Raw genomic sequence first — 18,848 nt, forward strand, 5'->3', positions numbered from 1 at the left:
TTGCCTCTGGTAATGCAAATCTCTCAGCGGAAGGCAGAAAAGCTGCTCCTGTTCGGTGCGTTTCTATCATTTATAAATGTGTTTAATGTGTTCGGTCAGCACTGTTGTATCCACAATTGTATGAAATCCTGAGCGAAGACGAATCCAAAGCGAATTCCGCCGCGTGGGTAAGCTGTGTGTTAAATGAGTGATGCATTGTTGTGGGGGCAATGCTTTGCCTCACTGCGGGCGTTTGCCCTAATAGCCCCTCTTCCCTCACCGCCCCCTTACAGACGTTTGACTTCTCTCCCGCTCTCTCAGACCAATCGTGTTGTCTTCCAAAAAAAACAAAAAAACACTAACTCCTACTTTTTTATTCAACAAACCAACAAAGAAAGCCATGACATTTTTATTATTTTTTTTTTTTTCGTTTGTTTTTCCTTCTTAAAAGGCCTTGGCTGTGGTTAGAGAGCAGGACAGACTTCTAAGATGCTTCACGAGTGTAACCAGGGATTTAAGCCACATGTTGGACTGCTCTCGCCAAGAGCCCAGACACGCCAACGATCCTCGTGCACCGGCTTTCTTGAACACCCTTCAGTGAAAGAGAAGCAAAAACCGAAGACCAGCAATATGCAACAGGAACTACCAGCCTGCACTCAAGGAGATCAAGCAAACCCATAAGGCTATCTAACAATTTTCCAGACTCTGTGTTTTTTTAAGCATGCATACTTTGGCTCTTTAAGGACGACTCCCTCTCAGTATCTACAGAGACAAGCCCTCGATTCACCCTCTCTCCACTTTGACCTGTGTACATTTCTACAACCTCTACATGAATTAAAGGGAAATGTCTTATTCTGATATATTAATCAATAAATTAACATATATTTGTATGATTGTAACTTTTCATGATCATTTTTTGTCTTTTTTGGGGGGTGGGGGGGGTCCTTTCCTAACATTTTATTAGTTTTCCCTGCAGCCAAAGAAATAAAAAAAAAAGATAATCCAAGAGTCTAATACTTCTAATGGGAAGAGAAGGGAGATATATCTGTAACAGAGGTGGGAGATGCCAGCTGACCGATGACAGGCAGGTCAAACACTTTGCGTCATAGATCAGTTGATTTGCGATGGATGTGTTATTGCATTATTGTTTGAATTTTCAAAAAGTCACCAACATTGTACTTTCATGTGATTCTGGTCCATTTCAGGGGGAATACAGAACTAGCAAAGCTGCTTCTAAAAGGCTACTGCAGCAGAAGGTTAGGAAACATTAAATAGACACAGAAACAGTCTTAAGAGTGACTGATGCATTAGAGAGTGCTAGACTTTAAGCAGCTTTTTTTGTTATTATAATGATGTGATGATGACTTCAACACTCAAAAAAACCAATGTGGACACCTGGAGGGTTTCCACACTGAAGTATTTTGTGAAAGGGGTTAAAGACATTTTTATAATTTTTTTTGTTGTCGTTTTGTAGCGTAGATATTTGCAGTTGTTCATCTCTGAGTTCTAGTCTCGCCTACTCCTCCCCATAAATATGTCAGCAGCATAATAAAACTCCATTATATATTTCATGGGACTGGCTTTTTGGTGCGCGTCCCCATGACTGTAAGTGTCCGTCGTTGGGTCATTCCCGTGAAAACCATCTGGAGGTGACACGGCACAACACACAAAAGTTAAAAAAGTTAGAGCCTACGATTAAAATAAAATAAAAACCTAAAAAAAAAACAGAGTATTATGACCATTCTTCTACATAGTTTGTTACTTTCTTTCATTACCGTCATCCTTTCCAGCTCATGATAAAAACTTCACTTCCACGGTGTCAGGACAAATGAGAAATATGTAAAAGAGCTGGAAAAAAATGGCTTTGCCATGAAATATTTCTCTAAAAGCATTTTGAAATACTTTATATCACACTAAATGCATCTGAGTTGTAAAAAAAAAACTACTTTAATGTTTTACATTTTTGACTCCAGCTCTATATCTTTTCTGTGGGAAAAAAAAAAAGTGTTTTGTGGGGCTGTCTCACACTTAAAGCATGCAAACATGACGGAGCAAAACACGCAGCGAGAGGCAGGCAGACTCAGTGCCTCCTGCTGTATTTGTGCCAACAGGTATAAACCTCTAGCAGGTCAAAACACCTCTCATGATCCCTAAAACTGAGCCGAGTTATCCAGGGATCTGCAGGAAACCGCAGATCAGCACGCTCGCACAACTTCTACCTGTTTTAAAAAAAACATCCATCTGTCATAAGAGATTAGGTGGGGAGTAAGCGTGGATTATTTCAGAGGCCTCACTGATGCACCGCATGCCGACAACATCAACACGGATAAGAAGTACATAATGTTGACATTTCCCTGCAAACATAATCTAATAGACAGTAGCACTGTTGTGTTGTGGCGCCATCATTTCCCATTTGCATGACGTAAATTCAATCAGCAAAATGGAGGACTCTTCTGCGACCGCTTTATGAAAGCACACTGACGACGACTTGGTCATTTCAGCTCAGGGAACTGGTTGGATAAATTGCAATGGGATTTTAAGTTGTTCTGTTTTGTTCAAAGCAAACTGCGTTTACAAGCATGAGCATTCCAGCATTATCTTTTTTTTTTTTTTTTGAAAATAAAGCCTTTGCGCTACTTCTGTGAGGCGGGACAGTGCTAGGAAATCATTAAACATCTAAACCTAAATATCCTTCTCATAAAACGACACTAACATGGAAGTTTGTGGTTGTAACAGACATGCTGTATGCATCATACATTCCAATTAAAACAAATTATTACCAACTTATATCATAAAATATACTCATTGAAGACTAAAATAAATAAACAAAGATTGTAAAATAATTATAATTAAAAAAACATGTCATTAAAAATCTATTTATTTCTATGTTTAAATTAACTTTACATTTTGTTAAAAACAGATCCACCCTTGAACCATGGTGGTCAGATAAGTAGTCACAGGTTGCAGAACCGCTTAGAAAAGGAGGGTAGAATTCTTTCTGCATCATTTGTTTGGGACTTTTTTTGGGATTATTTAGGATTAATGAGCTCACATCTATCTCATCTACTGAGCAGCCGCGGCTCTTTTCAAAGAATTGTTTGAGCAGAAAGTATAAGACGGATGAACGGCTCCATTTACATCTGCGTTTTGCAGCACGCCAGTCGATTAGACGCTACAGTCGCTCGGTGACAACGATGGCAAATCGATGTTTGACAGGCAGGATAATTATGCTTCAAGACTTTCCGCAGAACGAGCTGAAATTGAGCCGCATGTGATGTGACAGATTATCGTGAGCTCTTGGGCTGTTGCCGCTTTTACATCGACTTCCCCCTATTGAGACGTGACCTCAGTCGGGGTCAGACAGCCGCTCTTTTTCCTCGTCTGATCCTCCCTATGTACTTCGCTGTGCCATCTATAATCTCGTGGAAGCATGACTCGTGCATTTGTATGAGATTATTCGCAGTAAACCCACACAGAGCGAAGCAGTCCATGGGCAGACTGAATGGAGCTTTATGTTTCCTAATGCAGCAAATAAGGATTACAGTGTTAAACCAAATATAGTTGCCTGGAAAGCTGGGGGAACCAATTACTCTCAGAGTGTTTATGCTTTTTTTTTTTTTTTATAGGAACCTATATGCTAAATTTGACTAGACGAAAACAAATCGCATCCTTGTGTTAATTATGTTTTGCACCAGAAGCCATTAATCTTCTGTCTACTCCTGCATCATTTGCAGATCACCAATGTTTGCAGGTACTAAATACCAAAACTATGAACGAGTGTCAGCGCTTGTGATGATGAAAAGGCTAAAACAAAAGTGACTAAAGATGGGATGGAGCTCTGGTGCCTAATTCTTTCCTCGACGTGTCAAAAGGGAATCCAGAACCGAAAGTTTGTCTGAGAAAGTAGCAGTCTTTGAATATAGCCTAGCTCTTCATGAAAGGAAACGCATAACACATTATGTCTGAATATCTGAAAGTTATCAGTCAAGAAAAAAATAATAATAAGTCACACTTAACAATGTGAGCCCTCTTTACTCTCTCTCTTATGCTCCCTTCCTTTCCAAGTTACTCCACAGCTGTTTCATACTTAGGTCTGGGTACTGAGAAGTTTACTTATTTTCTGTTGAATTATTTTGGTATTGAAAAACAAAAACAAAAAAACCATACATTTCCAGCTCACTCCTGGAGACAATGCAGATCAAAGAAAAGTCGTTTTGAACTTGTCACTTTATAAATACTCTTTCTAGAACAAAACTGAAAGAACATAAACCGAGTAACTTGGTCTCTATGGCTTTTAAAATACCCATGGTCACCTTTAGGTGGCAGTATTGTACGTCAGCGTTGTCCCTATTTAGCCGTTCTTCCCTAACATGCTCTGTAGTTTGATGGCACAAAATGTGCATTGAGATTAAAGGATTACATTACAAGGTAAGATTACAGCACTCTCAGATTGTGAGGTTTAATCCAAAGCAAAGTGATAGTCTTAAAAAGTAATTAACTGCTAACTGTACACCTCAACATATCAAAGCAAACAATTTCAAATGGGTTATGGCTTATAATGAACTTTTACAAAAATGTACCCGGATTTAGCGTCATCAAAAATGATCAAACATTAAAATTAAATAAATAAAAACTTTAAAAGTACCTGTCAAAGGAGCAACTGTTATTTTAGAGGGTGAGTCACTTTCAGAGTAAGTTAAACACTAGGTCACAACTTTATTCAAATTAGCTCCGCTTGGTATTGTCGAAACGGTTGGAGAGAACAGAGACAGCTGATCCGGAAACACGCCCCAGACAGGAACAACCATATTTAAATTGTTCCATTCCTTGTCGTCTCTCTCACCTGAGATGACTCACGTGACAACACAAGAAACCGGCGGCAAGGAGAAAACATTTACAACATATTCAGTGTGTTTGTGCTGTGTGATGACTCAGAGAGCGGCTTTAGTATCAGCCTAAATAAATAACAACAACTGGGGTGTTGTGGAAGCTGAAACCCAGCATTTTTCTTGCTAAGAATGTGGAGATTATATCACACAAGTGTTTAACATGGAACAACTAAAAAAGAAAGAATTTCACAAGTCCATGCATGCTGTCGTTGCTGGCGCTCAGAGAGGGAGAGCGGAAGACATGTTCTGTGTTTTCCAAGAACCCAGTGGTTAAAAGCTGGAGCCCGATGAAACCAGTTTGACCAGTGAACTAAATGAATCAGCCTCCATTGTGACTTAGACGTCTCTGCTCCCACACCAAAAGAGGTTGTTGGAGACAGAAAGAAATGTTTTTACGGTGTATATCTCCTCAGACTATTCTGGCCATTTCAGATGGATGCTTGTTCTGAAATAAGGGAAATTATGTTAGAACTGCTGAATGACAAAAACAAACAACATACATAGCAAAATAGCAATTATTACAGAGGATTTTGGGTTATAACAGATAACATTTGAGCAAGTGTTAAATATGAACTGAACTTGTTTTAAGGCTTGATCTGGATAAAATGACATATGATTTTTGACGATTTTTATCGTTGTGTCATTTGATGACACATGAGGACTGTACCTGATACGATCAGAAGATCTAACCAGGTCGTAAAAAAAAAAAAGGTTTCAGTTTACAAAACTGATTGAACACAGTTTCAGATCAACAGCATCTGTTGATATCCAAGAGAAGTAGGTCTTCACAGAAAGACATGATAAAAAAAAAAACTATGAAAAAATTGCTGAAAACATAAAAAGAGTTCAGTTTAGGGTTTACATGTGGATTTAATTACAACACCCTTTTTACTTAACATTTGGAAACTTTTGTTGAATGCATCAGCCTACAAGCAATTAACAAATCATGTCCACTCAAAAATGACGCATTTCTATACTGAGAAGGTATTAAGATCTTAAGGTATTAAGTAACTCCACTTATGAGTTACTTAACCTCAAAATTTCAGATATTCCTCGTAATTTATGAGAAATATCTGAAAGGTGTGGCATGCATAAGTATTCAGCCCCCTCCTCCCTTGACAGGACATCATGATGTACTCCTGCCTTGAAAAGCTTATTTCCTGTCCTGGTTTTCAATTGGCTCAACCTCTTTTGATTCTCATATAATGGATTTAATGAAGAAAGATTGTTTAAAGCTTTGAATATTGCTTTATTACATGACTTTGCTTTGAACTTCTCCACAGCTGACTAGAACATTTTCGAAATGTTTCAACAATGATTCACTGAGAGGAGTTCTCTTTTGTCCTCTCTTCTTCTTCTGTATTTAATGATGCAGTGCTGAGAAGTCTCAAAAAAGGGAAATGACAAGCGCTCATAATAAAAACACTGTTCCAGCATACAAATGATCAGCAGATCAGCAACATGTAACTAGGCCCACGCTGAAATCCAGAGCTAAAAACATATTTTCCTTAGTTTTCCTTTGGAAATGTGACAATTTATATCAATAGCAATGTTAGAGTTAATTTAAATAAACTGCATTTACTACATTTGATGTCCCTTTGGGTTAGAACACCAGTTGTGTCTCAGTCCTGGAATTTAAATGAACTAAAATTGTAATTTCTTTTAGCCAACAACAGCTTTCCTGTAAATGTATTAGTCATTTATTTAAACACGCGCATACATCCACGTAAATGAGGCATTCAAGTTGAATTTGTAGCCACACGTTTGACTCTATCACAACTATAAAAAGAAACCTTGCTATTGCACAATATTAAGATAAGATAAGATATTCCTTTATTAATCCCACAGTGGGGAAATTTACATTGTTACGGCAGTATAAAGGACAGAGCAGAACCAATATAAAAATCTATAAAAATCTATATATACACAGTAAAATCAGGTGAATATAGAAAGTACTGAAACAGTATTGTTTGAAATATAAATAAATAAATTCCAGGTTTATTGCCTATAGTAAAGAGTAGTGGACTACTGAGAGCAGCAGGTGTTGTGCAGTCTGACGGCGGCCGGAAGGAAAGACCTACGGTATCTTTCCTTGTGGGTGAAAGACCTACATCTAATACTTGTTTACCATCAGGCTTCCGGTTTCACCTGGGGAACGTGAGCTAATCGCAAGTGTGTTCACTTTAAGTTTGATCTTAAAGTGTATCCGGTAATTTAATTGAATGACCATAAAGACTCGTTTTTGTTTCTATCATTAGAAAGAATGTAGTGAGCAAAATCATTTTAATTTAGACAGGTATTGAAAGTGAGACGAAATAAACATGTTGAAGTTTTATTTTGCTTGTTTTTACTAGAGATTTTCTGATTCAAAACCGTATCAAACCAGGTCTAGTATCAGTATTACTTCCCTGTGTCCCACCGGGAAACGCTTACATCACGAAACTTCAGGTGTTTCTTTCTTCTTACGCCGATGAGTCGAAACTGCGTGCGCGTCCCCGCCCACCTGCCCTAGAAACCGCCTAAAAAAGCTCGCTCCCGCTGTCCCCTTCCTAGTTAAGGTGCGGCATAAGAACAGGTGCGCAAGCATTCACCGACAGTTTTTAAGCCGACATATCGCTTCTGTGTGCTACTCTTTCATTTGGAGAAAGCAAAGGACTTTTTTGAATATATTTTTCTTTTTAAAAAAGGGACATAACTTTGTAAGAAGCAAGTAAGTCTTTTCTTTTGTTTTTGTTTTGCTTGTTGGATTTTAAAGGAACAGGACTTTTCGCAGCAGGTGGACCTCTTTGGCTTTTTGTTGCTATTGATCCCAACTTAGGAGAAGGGAGAACAAATCGTCGAAATGGCAAACAAGGGTCTTCAGATTCTGGGCTTCGCTCTGGCTCTCCTGGGCGTGATTGGATTGATAATCGGCACCATTTTGCCACAGTGGAAGATGTCAGCCTTTGTTGGCTCGAACATCATCACGGCGGTGTCCATGTACGAAGGACTGTGGATGTCCTGCGCGTTTCAGAGCACAGGCCAGATCCAGTGCAAAGTGTACGACTCCATGCTGCAGCTCAACAGTAAGTAACAGTAATTACACTTTGTCTTTTTTAAAATAAATATATATAAAATAATAAACGGTGGTCGGTATGTAACGATGAGTTTTGACGGCGTTAACCTAAAAAATGATCCCCCCCCCACACTCCTAGTTCTACATGGGCTTCGTGAAAGGTCACCTAGACATTTCTTCCTCTAAGGAGAAAAATGACGCAACTAGCAATTCACCTGTTATCATTTTATTCCCCCTGCGTCATGCCGGTTGCTACTTTAAAGTTGGCGTCTGTGGCCTTGACAAACAGGTTTTTCTTTTGAATAAGTCCCCAGTTTCCCTTTGATTGGCATTGCATGTTTTTTTTAATTTTTTTATTGTATTTTATTTTATTTTAACCCAACGCCCATTTTGGAGGGGAAACTGCTTAAAACCTTTGCTAGAAATTCAAATATTTAAACACTCTTTGCGTTTTTCCACCTGAAAAGCTGGGAATCTACACAGCGGCCTTGACCGTGTTTCTCCTTAAGGGCATCATTGTCCCGTAAAGCCCTCCCTCTTTGCGGTAATCTTTTTAATGTTTCTTTACACAGCAGATGTAGTTAAAGGTTAAACACCTGGGTGAGCCATTGTTTAGTCAACAGACCCTATAGAGCAGTACCCGAAGGAAGTTCATAGCAGTGGGGGAAGTTATTTATCTAAAACTGCCTGAATAAAGTTTAGTTTTGTTGGTTGTCAAAGAGATACAGGAAGTTTAAGAGATTTGACGTGGAATACTGTTAGATGTGGTGTGAAGTTTGTTTTAACTTCCTGTTGGCTGACTGAGTAAATGGCAGGTGCTACTTTCCCCCATCCTCCATTTTTTTTTTCTTTTTAAAGATAATCAAACCTATCAACAAACTCTGGTGCCATCTTTAAGTATGAAAGCCAATTGCATTCATAAGACCGATTCCAAGAGACTGGGAAAAGAAATGGTGGCTCCGAACACTGGCAGCTGAAGTTTCTCGGAAAAGCTCACTGCGAGTTTCTAGAACTGGGAGTGTCCTCCATAACAGAGAAATCTGAAACCCGGTCAGACCTGTTTTAGCACACCTACACATTCTACCACCCCACCCCCACGCCATTTCCTGAGTTTCTGGCTGAAGCCAGTTTCTAGAGTGGCAAGAGATGGCAACTGTTCTGTCCCAAATGAGTTTGTTTACAACGCCTTTTCCCCAAACGGTAGCGTCTTCATGCACACATGAACTGGGCATGACCAGTATCAGCTCATTGAAGCAATTTAATTTTATTTTTTATTTTTTTGTCTTGTTTGCCAAGACAAAATGTAATGCCATGTCCCCCTGTTAATAAGTGTTGGGTTTGACAATAACTGATGGCCTAACGGACTTCTTTCGTTCTCTTAACCAGGTGCCCTTCAAGCAACCCGCGCCCTCATGGTCGTGAGCATAATTGTGGTCGTAGCTGGGATGGGGGCAGCTGGCATGGGGATGAAATGCACCAACTGCGGAGGCGACGACCAGGTGAAGAAGGCCAAGATTGCTATGACTGGCGGCATTATTATCTTGATTGGAGGTAAGAGGCAAAGCCCTAAACTCAAACCAGGATCTTTCAAAACTAGTGGAAACGCGTCAAGTAATGCATGTCCTTTCGCAGCGTTGTGTTCCATCGTGGCCTGCTCTTGGTACGCCAACGACATCGTCAGAGCCTTCTACGACCCCTTCACTCCTGTCAACACAAGGTGAGTTTCTCTGGTTTTTGGTTACGCTCACTTCTGCACGGTGTGGAAGAAGGTTTTACATTTGTATCACTCTGCTCTCCGAAGGTATGAGTTCGGGTCTGCCATCTTCATCGGCTGGGCTGGATCTTTTCTGGCTATAATTGGAGGTGCCATGCTGGCGGCGTCCTGCCCAAGAGAAAAGCGTTCGCCCAGCTATCCCATGTCCAGCAGGCCCCCCAGCAACAAGCAGGACTACGTTTGAACAGGATAGGAATTGGTTATTGTTTGAAAGAACATTTTAATATTCACCCTGAATCCATCTGGAGAAATGTATGAAAAAAAAAAGTATCCATGGAGTACTGACCTTATTTTATATCACCTTTTTAGTTTTTTGCAGGATTACCATTGATGTTACTGTAATATTTTACCAAATGCTTTGTAAAGTTTTTTTTTTTTTTTTTTTAATACCGGCTGTTTACTTCAGAACACACCGGTCCGGCCCTTCTGAAACGGAAGTCTGTGCTTTATGTGTACCGCCTATGTAGCTCAACGCTGTAAAGCACTAAGTGAATTATGGAGAACCTTGATGTAGGAAGCGCTTTTCATGCGATGTACATTTGAATGGACAACGTTTGGTAACATCTGTTTTACTGTAAGGGTTTTTATTTTTTTTTTCTTCCTTTAGATTAAGGTTTAGTAATGATACCATGACTTGTACTCAGATTGCCAATTTTGTAACTTGTGATACTCTGACAATTTAATATCTACTTGTGTGAATGAGCTCTGCTTGTATTGGCTATTTTTTTTTTATCTTAAGTTTTTATGTTGTAAATAAAGTTAAAGTGAAAGATTAAATTTCTTGATACTAACTTAAAAGTGCTTCATTTATTCAAAGTTTATGTAATCATGAGATGGAAAGACGGTCTCTGCCAATTTAAATAACTTTCTGTCAAGAAGGAAGGCACAAGTAAGGTGTTCATGAAGGAGAGCTGTTAAGGATTTTTTTTTTCTTTTTGTCTGTGCATATTTGCTCCATGCTTAAAAGCATACTTGCATAACATATAAGATTGGTGCCGGTCACACTGATAACAGGTTAACACCTCTTAGGGAGGCTGCAGAATGCATGCTGCATTTTTTTTTTTTACTTCACTCCGTCATCCTTGAACTGTGCTGAGTGGAGCCCAGCACTGGATGGTGACCAACTCTCTGTTCCAAAATGAGTTTGGGTTATACGCTGCGTCATTGCGCATTAAATCTTTTTTTGATAACCTCACATTTAAGGTTGACTGATTAGGATATGGAATAACGATTTCGGTCTTGTGCAGACTAAAGCAAACAAAAGACATAGTCGCATCTGTGGGGGAAACTCCTTTGTACCAAAAAAGTGAAAGACAAGTCGAAGCATGTAGCTTTACACTTAAGACTGTACAGTAAGAGCAAATTTACAGTGGGCACACTCTGATCCAATGAAATGTTCAGCTGATTAGAATCTCAAATGTGTGTGTATGCATGAAGACCAAATATAAGAAGTGGGAAAAACCTGTGAATGGCTCATTTGAAATGAGAAACTACCAAAACGCCGATTTAAACGAGCCACAAGTTTCTGTACCAGTGACGATCATGCTATAAAAACGGCTGGGAGGAGGAACCCATGGTTATGCTTGGTTGTCCACCCAGGATGCAGCAGTCTGGATATTAAACCTCTCTGGCTCAGCAACAACTTTTTGCATTAGTTTTTCTTTGAAGCCATAGTTTTGTCTCTCACTACCTGCACTTGGTCAAACTGTCATCATAGGACAGTGTTGGGCTTTCTGAGGAAATATGTTCCCTTGAAACACACCATACCTCCTTTCTAAGCTACAAATCTCTACTACATACTTTTATTCTGTGGTAGAAAGTCTTCCTTTTCACAGCCAAACTGCAGCTTGTTAAAATATCTTGTTGTAGTGCCACTGGGCCTTTACTCGGTGGACAAATCCCAATTTAACATGGAGCTCCAATTGAGATACAGTGTATCTGTAATCCTTTAAACAAGCCAATAATCTGAAGTATATTTCTGGAAGGTGGGGTGTTCTATTTCAACTCATAACTTGCTTTGGTTCATCTTCAGAGTATGTTTTGATTTATTGATCATGTGTTGTCTTGCTCTAGTTCTACCTGCAGTCTGTCCTCATTGTGGCTGCCGGACTGATCATTAGTGTCCCATATTGTCATATTATTAAAATAAAGTGGCTTAAACCCTGAGATCAGACTGCCCCAGTTCCTCAAAGGTTCAATATCCAGCAACAGCAACATACGGGCCAAAGTTGTCCCTCCCCCGCTGCAATCCCCTTTTCCTTTTTCCTGGAAAAGGAAAAGATGTACTTCTGAACCAATTCCTGTCTCAACATGTTTGTGAAAGCTATCACACACACCACAACCAATCAGAGCATTGCAATAGCTGATCATAAATTTATGCTCTCTAAGACTTTACTACCTTTCTAATAGCTCAGGCATTTAGAAGAACGGTGCAGCTGAACCAGTGACCTAAATTAAACATCCAATTCCAGTAATTAAATTGAAAAAAATAAGTTTTCCTTCATGTTACATCAAAGTTAACAGTTCTGACTCATTTAGAATACAGATACACATTTTTAATCACCGTAGCAACATAAAGGTAGTATCGTTATCACACTTCCTCATAAAGGGCTTGTCAAATCCAAATTCAATAAAGCCCACCTATAGTTATAACAATCAAACCTCTATCTATAGTCGTTACTTTAACTCCATAAAACAGTCCATTGGCTGCTTCTTTTGTCAGATGGTCAAACACACATCTGTAAAAAACTTTATATGATCAAAGGTCAGAAAAACAGCTTTTACATCCTTCTCCCAACACAAGAACTATTGCTCTAACCCACCCAACTGAGCACAATAAGCTTTAAGAAACTTTTTAAAACAAGGCCAAACAGAAAAATCAAAGGGAGGCCAAACCCGTAATATTTGGTTTAACAAATACTCCTCTTTTTGAATTTAATCAAATAGTTCTCAAACGCATTAAATTCTAAATGGCACAGAGAGGAAAGTAGACTGAAGTCAAATTTCTCATGTGTACAACCGTGGTCCATAAAGTTCATTCAGGTTCGTCTTTAGGTAAAAACACTACAAACACCAAATGTGTTAATTTCATTGAATTGTTTTAATAAGTTGCTTCAAATAAAAAAAAAAAAGGAAAAAGATCAAACACTGCAAGCATCCTGAAACCTGGGAACATTTCTGATTCTAACAGAAACGGTGAAGAAAGAGCCATGCCTTATTGTTTAAATCGATTTTGAGACATGAGCTATCAAACCAGAGATAAAAAAAAAGGACAAAAAGTAATTGATTAAAAAATAAAACTACAATGGAAACGGAATGGAATGATCTCTTTTACCACTCCCACACCTTCATGATCTTACTTTAGTCAAATGAGCACTGAATTTGTACCTTTGAATCATGAGCACACTGGAATTTCAGAGAAAGATTACACAAGTCATTTGCAGACTCCCTAAGGCATAAAACACATTTCAACGGTACACAACCTTTGACCTAAGGGACTGACGAGTTTTAACAACATGACAAAGCTGTGGCTTATCCAACTTGTTACTTATGGGGAAGAAACAAAAAAATAAACAAAAAGAAAAAAACAAAACAACAATTGGACGGTTAAACATGACATGAGTTTTGAATAAGTTGGTCATGGTAGCGTCAACAAAATATTAAGGTAGATTATTTCAACAGTCATTTAACAAGGTGTGTTTTCCATTTGATGCGATGCTTTTTTACACCCAAGAGAACAATTCAATTTGAACCAGATATAAGTGGAAACAAATTTACACATACTCGCGTCCTAACAGTCCAGCAACTTTCATTTCCAGTAATCTTTGAACAGGCTTCAGTTTGTCTAAAGGAGAGGGTGAAACTAATGTTTCAGATGTTCACCATATTCACCCTCTACATTCAGGAAGGCAGAGTGATTCCAAGGAAAACTGAGGCACAGACTTAGACGTGGAGAATATGAGAGGCTATGGGGATGAACAGGTCATAAAATTGGTAAAAACTAGAGAATCAGCTACTTTTCGTCCTTCAGCGACTGTCGCCACTTCCACAGATCTGCAACCATCTAAAGAGAAACAAAACAACATACATGTCACACCCACAGAGAAACAATCAAACAGCTTCAGGGGAAATGGAGTATCGGAGCTACGTGGACTCAGTTCTACTCATCTAAATTTAAATATGTGGCTATAGTGCCCTCTTGTGGCAAAAAAAACAAAAACAAAACATGAAACATGACAAATTATGAACATTCTTGGGTTGTTTTTGTAATGCTTCTACAAACCATATAGCTTAAAAAATTATCTGAAAACTGATTACTTTTCATAAAAAAAGTGGGAACAGTTGTGGTTGTTTTACCTGGGGGTTGGTCACTTTGTTGCAGTTCTTCACAAAGTTCTCAAACTTGGGCTGCACTTTAGGTAATGTGGTACCCTAGAAAAGGCAAATTCTTTGGTCATCACAGCAAAATCAATAACAGCCAATAAATTAGGCAGGTTTGGGAAGTATGTGCAAGTTCACAAACCTTCTTCATTGCCTCCATCAGCTTGGCTTTCAGCTGAGGCAAGGTTAATTCCTGTTTGGGAGTCGCCGGAGTCTTCGGTGACTTCTCGGCTTTCCCCTTGGGGGTCTTCTAAAGTAAACAAAGGTCAACTTAAATTAGCCCCGAGCTTTCAGGAATTCATCAATGCTTTGGTAGACTCCATAAATATTTCAGAGGAGCCGTGTTTGTGGAAACCGTCTCACCTGCTTTGGGGCAGGTGTGCTCTGTGCGGAGTTCTTGCCATTCTGAGCCGGGCCTTTTGGTTTGGCTGGAGTTGCTTTGGGTTGGGTTTGTTTGGCCTGTGATGAAGAGATAGCCATTAGAAAGGGCACACACATACACACACACAAAAAATATTTAAATGCACAAAACCTCTGAATGTTTACTCACCTTTACTGGTGATTCCTCAGCTTCACTCTCTTCATCCTCATCCTCGTCTTCATCATCCCTTGGGGAAGAAAAAAAAAAAGAAAAATTCAGAAAATCTGATTTGTAGGTTTGTAAATGTATATATAAATATCAGACTGGCTGAACTTATTTTCCAACAATAAGGTAACATAATCAGGTAGGTTCTCAAACTGTGGTAGAAAAGCGCCATCTAGTGGTTCTTATGAAAACTTATTTTCACAATCATTTAGAAATGCAGACATCGCATAAGGCTCTGTATCTGTAACAAGAGGAGGCCTTCATCATTGTTAGTCGATGCCATTTTAGAATTTGCTACAACCAAACCTGAATTTTTATTTTTTTATTTTTTAAACAAAAACGAGGATGCGTAGAAGGTTGCAGAGGTTATCCAGGAAATGGACTCCTGGGGATGTTTAGAGGGCAAAACACACTACTGCATGGAAACAATTAGACTGATTCTGATAGTGGATTTCCCCCTTTAACATGAGTCATAAAGACGGTACCTTGTTAGTAAAGTATTCTACCCTTAATGCTGGGGAACCTCTGCAGTAAAGCTTCACCTCAGAGCAGCATCCTGCTCTGCTACAGAGACACAGTCTGAACTCTTAACTCAGATATATGTGCCATTTACAAATATAAATACATTTCTGAATCCAATTCTGAGAATACCTCAAATCATTCCAATCCATAAAAAAAAAAAAAAAGTAAATCTTGATACTCACTCATCTTCCTCCTCATCGTCGTCATCTCCTGCTTCCATTTTCATTTTTTTCTGCAGACATCAGATCAGGTTTGGTTCACACAGACGTCTTTCTACATGGAACCTGGTGAGGTTCGTTAAATGACAGACAAACCTGAGACTTAGCAGCGGCGAATGGGATGGATCTTTTCTTTGACGCTGGAACGGCCTTCTCCTCTTCCTCCTCCTCCTCCTCTTCATCATCTTCATCAAAAGACTGGTCAGCCTCCATCACTTTTGGAGAGCCGGGGGGGGGGGGTATTCAGACGTTTAACATGAGCCAGCTGTAATTACTGGAACAATGTCAACATTTGGGCTCATTTGCCAACAAACACTCACTGATGAGGTGCTGTCCACTGAGGTGAACTGGACCCGAACCCGTCTTCAGACGAAACACTGTTGGGGGTGTGACTGTGAACCCACCAAGACACACCTGAAGAAGAACAACATCAACCAACAGCCATACGTAACATCCAACACATCTGGTGAATATAACATCAGTCGACTTACGCTGGGCAGGGTGGACGGCTTGAGTGAAGCTAGCACTGCCTTGACCTTCTGACCCTCCGAATCCTGTCCTTCAACCTCCACCAAGTGGAGTTCGTCCTTTGAGCTGGGGTCCACACATACCTGCAGGAGTAAGAAGAACAGTGGGCAGATTTGAAAACCCCTCCAACTTTATTCCCGGAGCCTTTCCGCAGTTTCAAAAACACTACACAGACTCCGACCAAAAATGGCAGACAAAGAGTCTGATTGCTGTGTAAGGAGATGGGATTATAAACTCTGGTCACCAACTCATGTTGGCACTGACTGATGGGGTTTGGTTGCAAACCAGTGCAATGCCATTACCATGCATGATGAGCTGGTAACGAAAAACACAGAGGATACTGAGGGTAGGAAAAATGTGTCACCGAGTCGTTTTAAGCTGCTGAATGAAGTTAGACGTACCGTCTGCTACATGTTCTCCCTAACAACATGTTTATGGAAAAGCTTAAACCAGCAACATGCAACTCCTGCCCTTGTTTTGAAGTTGGACTCTGATTGAACTGAGGCTAATTTCTTTTTGTTCATTTCCAGTTTAATCTCATTGTGTGTAATATAGCTTTATGTCCCATTTGCCTAGACTGGCATTCTGTGACCTTGTAATAATCAATACAGTTCACTATCTGGGTGCTGCCAGCAAAGGAGCCACAGACTGCATGTCTGATTGCCACTGAGCTGTTGTTGCAGAGGAAACGTCTTCTCTAATTTCCCCAAAGTGTGTAAAGTTGTTTACAGATATTAATTCGTTTAGAGCCAGCGATTACCATCCTGAGAAATATTATGACTGAACTAGTATGCAAGTCTGTACTATAGCTGCGCACTAGCATTTAATTAAATAGAAGAAATTAACCGTCTAAAAAAAGAAAAAAAAAAGCATTATAATGTTCTGTGTGTCTGTTCTGAATCTTTTTCTTGCAAATCTGAGGGACTTATTGGACTCACCATCCTCAGATCTAGTTGATGCTCCAACTCATCATCATCAGGGTTGAAGACCACCTCCTTCCCGGCTTCCAGAACACACCCTGATAAAAACCCCCCACAAAAAACAATAATAATAAAATACAGAAAACACTGAATCAAAATAAAAGTGAAATGCAGCTTCAGTCTTGAAATTTCCCAAAGAAATTATTTGGGTTTCACGTGAAGTGTTGAAAATTGACACAGGAGGGCGCTCTGGAGTCCAAAAAAAATCCTTGTGAAGATGAAGCACGTGCAAGAAAAGGTCCAAAATGTTGTTCAAAATTACTTTCTGCTGGTTAAAATATCACCATTACATGAACTTAGCAATCAATACATCAATTATAGGTTATGATACCTTTTTTGTTGATTCGACCCAATTTTAAAACAAACTTTTATGTTTAAGACACATTCCAAATACAACGTAATTCACTACCCTGAAACCAACAGACTAATAATGAATATAAAAAAAAGTTAGTATTTAAAATTCTTAAAAAAATCAGAACTTCGTTTTATCAAAATTTGGAACTTGAATTGAGATGTATGATCTAAACAAAGGAATCTAAAATGATTCCCTGTAGGCTACATAAAATTGGCTCCAGACCAAATTAGCGTAAAGACTATGGAACAGATCGGAGGTGAAATCTCCTGTCTAAATTCAGCGGCTTGTTCAATCTGCGTTGCAGTCAGCGGCGTGCGCGTCTGAAGACACGTTGAGACGGTTTTAACCTTCATTACAGAAAACGATGTCAATTTAACCTTTAGCTTTATGTAAGCACGCACGGAAAATGTCGAGTAGGTTTTGAACGTTTCGCGAGTTGTAGGCTGAACATAGTTAAAATTTAAAGCAGTTTGCTAAACCACGGGCGCCGCCATATTGACTACAAAAAGCACGTGTGCAGAAAACTGGATCCGAAAGACTCTCGTTTTTCACCAGGACTCGAACAACTCTTTGTCTTATTGTTGTAAAACGTCACCTTCGAAAGATTTTTATGTTTTAAATATCTCAATCTTTGTCACTAAACGGACTTAATTTCAATTCCAAAGGAGCGCGTGTGACTTCAACATTGGCCTGAATCTAAGAACTATCTCTTTAATTGTTGAATCAATCGACAACAAAAATACAAACTTTGGGTTTTAAAACATTATCTCACCATAAAGGAAGGTCTGTGGTGTCATTGGCTCGTTGTTCAGTCCGTTCATTTTCTGGGATAGAAGTAACCTGCTGCCTACCTTCGCTGCAAATGTAATGTGAGAGGCTTTAACAAACGTGGGTTCTTCTCGTTCTTCTTCTTCGTTGTATGAGAAACAAAATGACAACACTGCCCCCCACAGGATAACAGTATTTTTAGTTTCTTCTTCGGCGCTTTTAAAAACGGGTGGATGGCCTGCTTTATATCAATCTACTGCCCCCGACTGGCTTCTATTTACCTTTGCTGTTGCTTTCTAATATACCTTTAAACAACGGATTATAATTGAATTATACTTTTAGATTTTTAACACTAATGTGCAGTCTCAAAATATTTTAAACAACAAATGCAAACATTTATTTTTTTAAAAATAAATTCCATGTACTCAATGAAAATCTGTGTAAATATAATGGAATTTCATGTGTCAATCTCCAGGAGATTATGCATTTATTGTTTTTAATCTTATTTAGACTTGATGTAACTGAAAAGGCTATTTACAACAGAATCAAACTAAATATAAATATCAGCAGGAATTCCTTTTGAAACAGAAAGATGATTTTCAACCACTTCAGAGATAAGACGGCATTTCTAATCAGTTTTACCAGATTTATGAGCTGTACCTGTACCCATCTACCTATATACAGGCAGTTAAAACTCTGAAATCTTTATAATCTGTCATTTTTCCACAGTTGATCAGAATTCCTAGAAATGTTTAATTAATTACCTGGAAATATTGGTTTCCTCTGGTCATAAATGTGACTTGACAAACATCCA

The 18,848-nt window shown here is 39.0% G+C and overlaps 3 protein-coding genes across 4 annotated transcripts in view; 2 read left to right on the forward strand and 1 right to left on the reverse strand.

The window, feature by feature from the left end:
• The window catches only part of fgf11b (fibroblast growth factor 11b), a 47,454-nt gene extending 46,585 nt beyond the window's left edge, over positions 1-869 (forward strand). For both annotated transcript variants that reach the window (XR_001661376.1, XR_001661377.1), the window contains exon 6: positions 431-869. The gene's annotated coding sequence lies outside the window, so the exon portion shown is untranslated. The remainder of the gene's footprint in view (positions 1-430) is intronic.
• Positions 870-7,403: 6,534 nt separating this feature from the next.
• On the forward strand, positions 7,404-10,495 carry LOC103133918 (claudin-7-B-like). Its single transcript, XM_007545903.2, has 4 exons — positions 7,404-7,933; positions 9,310-9,474; positions 9,556-9,640; positions 9,725-10,495. The coding sequence occupies exons 1-4, from the start codon at positions 7,711-7,713 to the stop codon at positions 9,879-9,881; spliced, it is 630 nt and encodes a 209-aa protein (XP_007545965.1). The 5' UTR covers positions 7,404-7,710; the 3' UTR covers positions 9,882-10,495.
• A 2,281-nt stretch (positions 10,496-12,776) lies between these two features.
• npm1a (nucleophosmin 1a) lies at positions 12,777-18,215 on the reverse strand. The gene is made up of 11 exons (XM_007545904.2): positions 18,039-18,215; positions 16,870-16,949; positions 15,895-16,014; positions 15,724-15,817; positions 15,500-15,618; positions 15,368-15,417; positions 14,628-14,685; positions 14,441-14,536; positions 14,220-14,327; positions 14,054-14,128; positions 12,777-13,760 (listed from the first exon to the last, which is right to left on the reverse strand). The coding sequence occupies exons 1-11, from the start codon at positions 18,085-18,087 to the stop codon at positions 13,710-13,712; spliced, it is 900 nt and encodes a 299-aa protein (XP_007545966.1). The 5' UTR covers positions 18,088-18,215; the 3' UTR covers positions 12,777-13,709.
• Positions 18,216-18,848: the final 633 nt, after the last annotated feature.

The sequence above is a fragment of the Poecilia formosa genome, unplaced genomic scaffold (assembly GCF_000485575.1).
Source record: "Poecilia formosa unplaced genomic scaffold, Poecilia_formosa-5.1.2 Scaffold14, whole genome shotgun sequence".
In the NCBI taxonomy this organism is placed as follows: domain Eukaryota; kingdom Metazoa; phylum Chordata; class Actinopteri; order Cyprinodontiformes; family Poeciliidae; genus Poecilia; species Poecilia formosa.

Bases quoted from the DNA above. Each gene is read 5' to 3' on its own strand.
- npm1a (XM_007545904.2), bottom strand. From the start codon at position 18,087: ATGAACGGACTGAACAACGAGCCAATGACACCACAGACCTTCCTTTAT. The intron at 16,950-18,038 runs GTGAGATAATGT...GGTTTTTATCAG, and splicing joins ACCACAGACCTTCCTTTATG to GGTGTGTTCTGGAAGCCGGG. The intron at 15,418-15,499 runs GTTTGTCTGTCA...TGATGTCTGCAG, and splicing joins TCGCCGCTGCTAAGTCTCAG to AAAAAAATGAAAATGGAAGC.
- LOC103133918 (XM_007545903.2), top strand. From the start codon at position 7,711: ATGGCAAACAAGGGTCTTCAGATTCTGGGCTTCGCTCTGGCTCTCCTG. The intron at 9,475-9,555 runs GTAAGAGGCAAA...GTCCTTTCGCAG, and splicing joins CATTATTATCTTGATTGGAG to CGTTGTGTTCCATCGTGGCC. The intron at 9,641-9,724 runs GTGAGTTTCTCT...TGCTCTCCGAAG, and splicing joins TTCACTCCTGTCAACACAAG to GTATGAGTTCGGGTCTGCCA.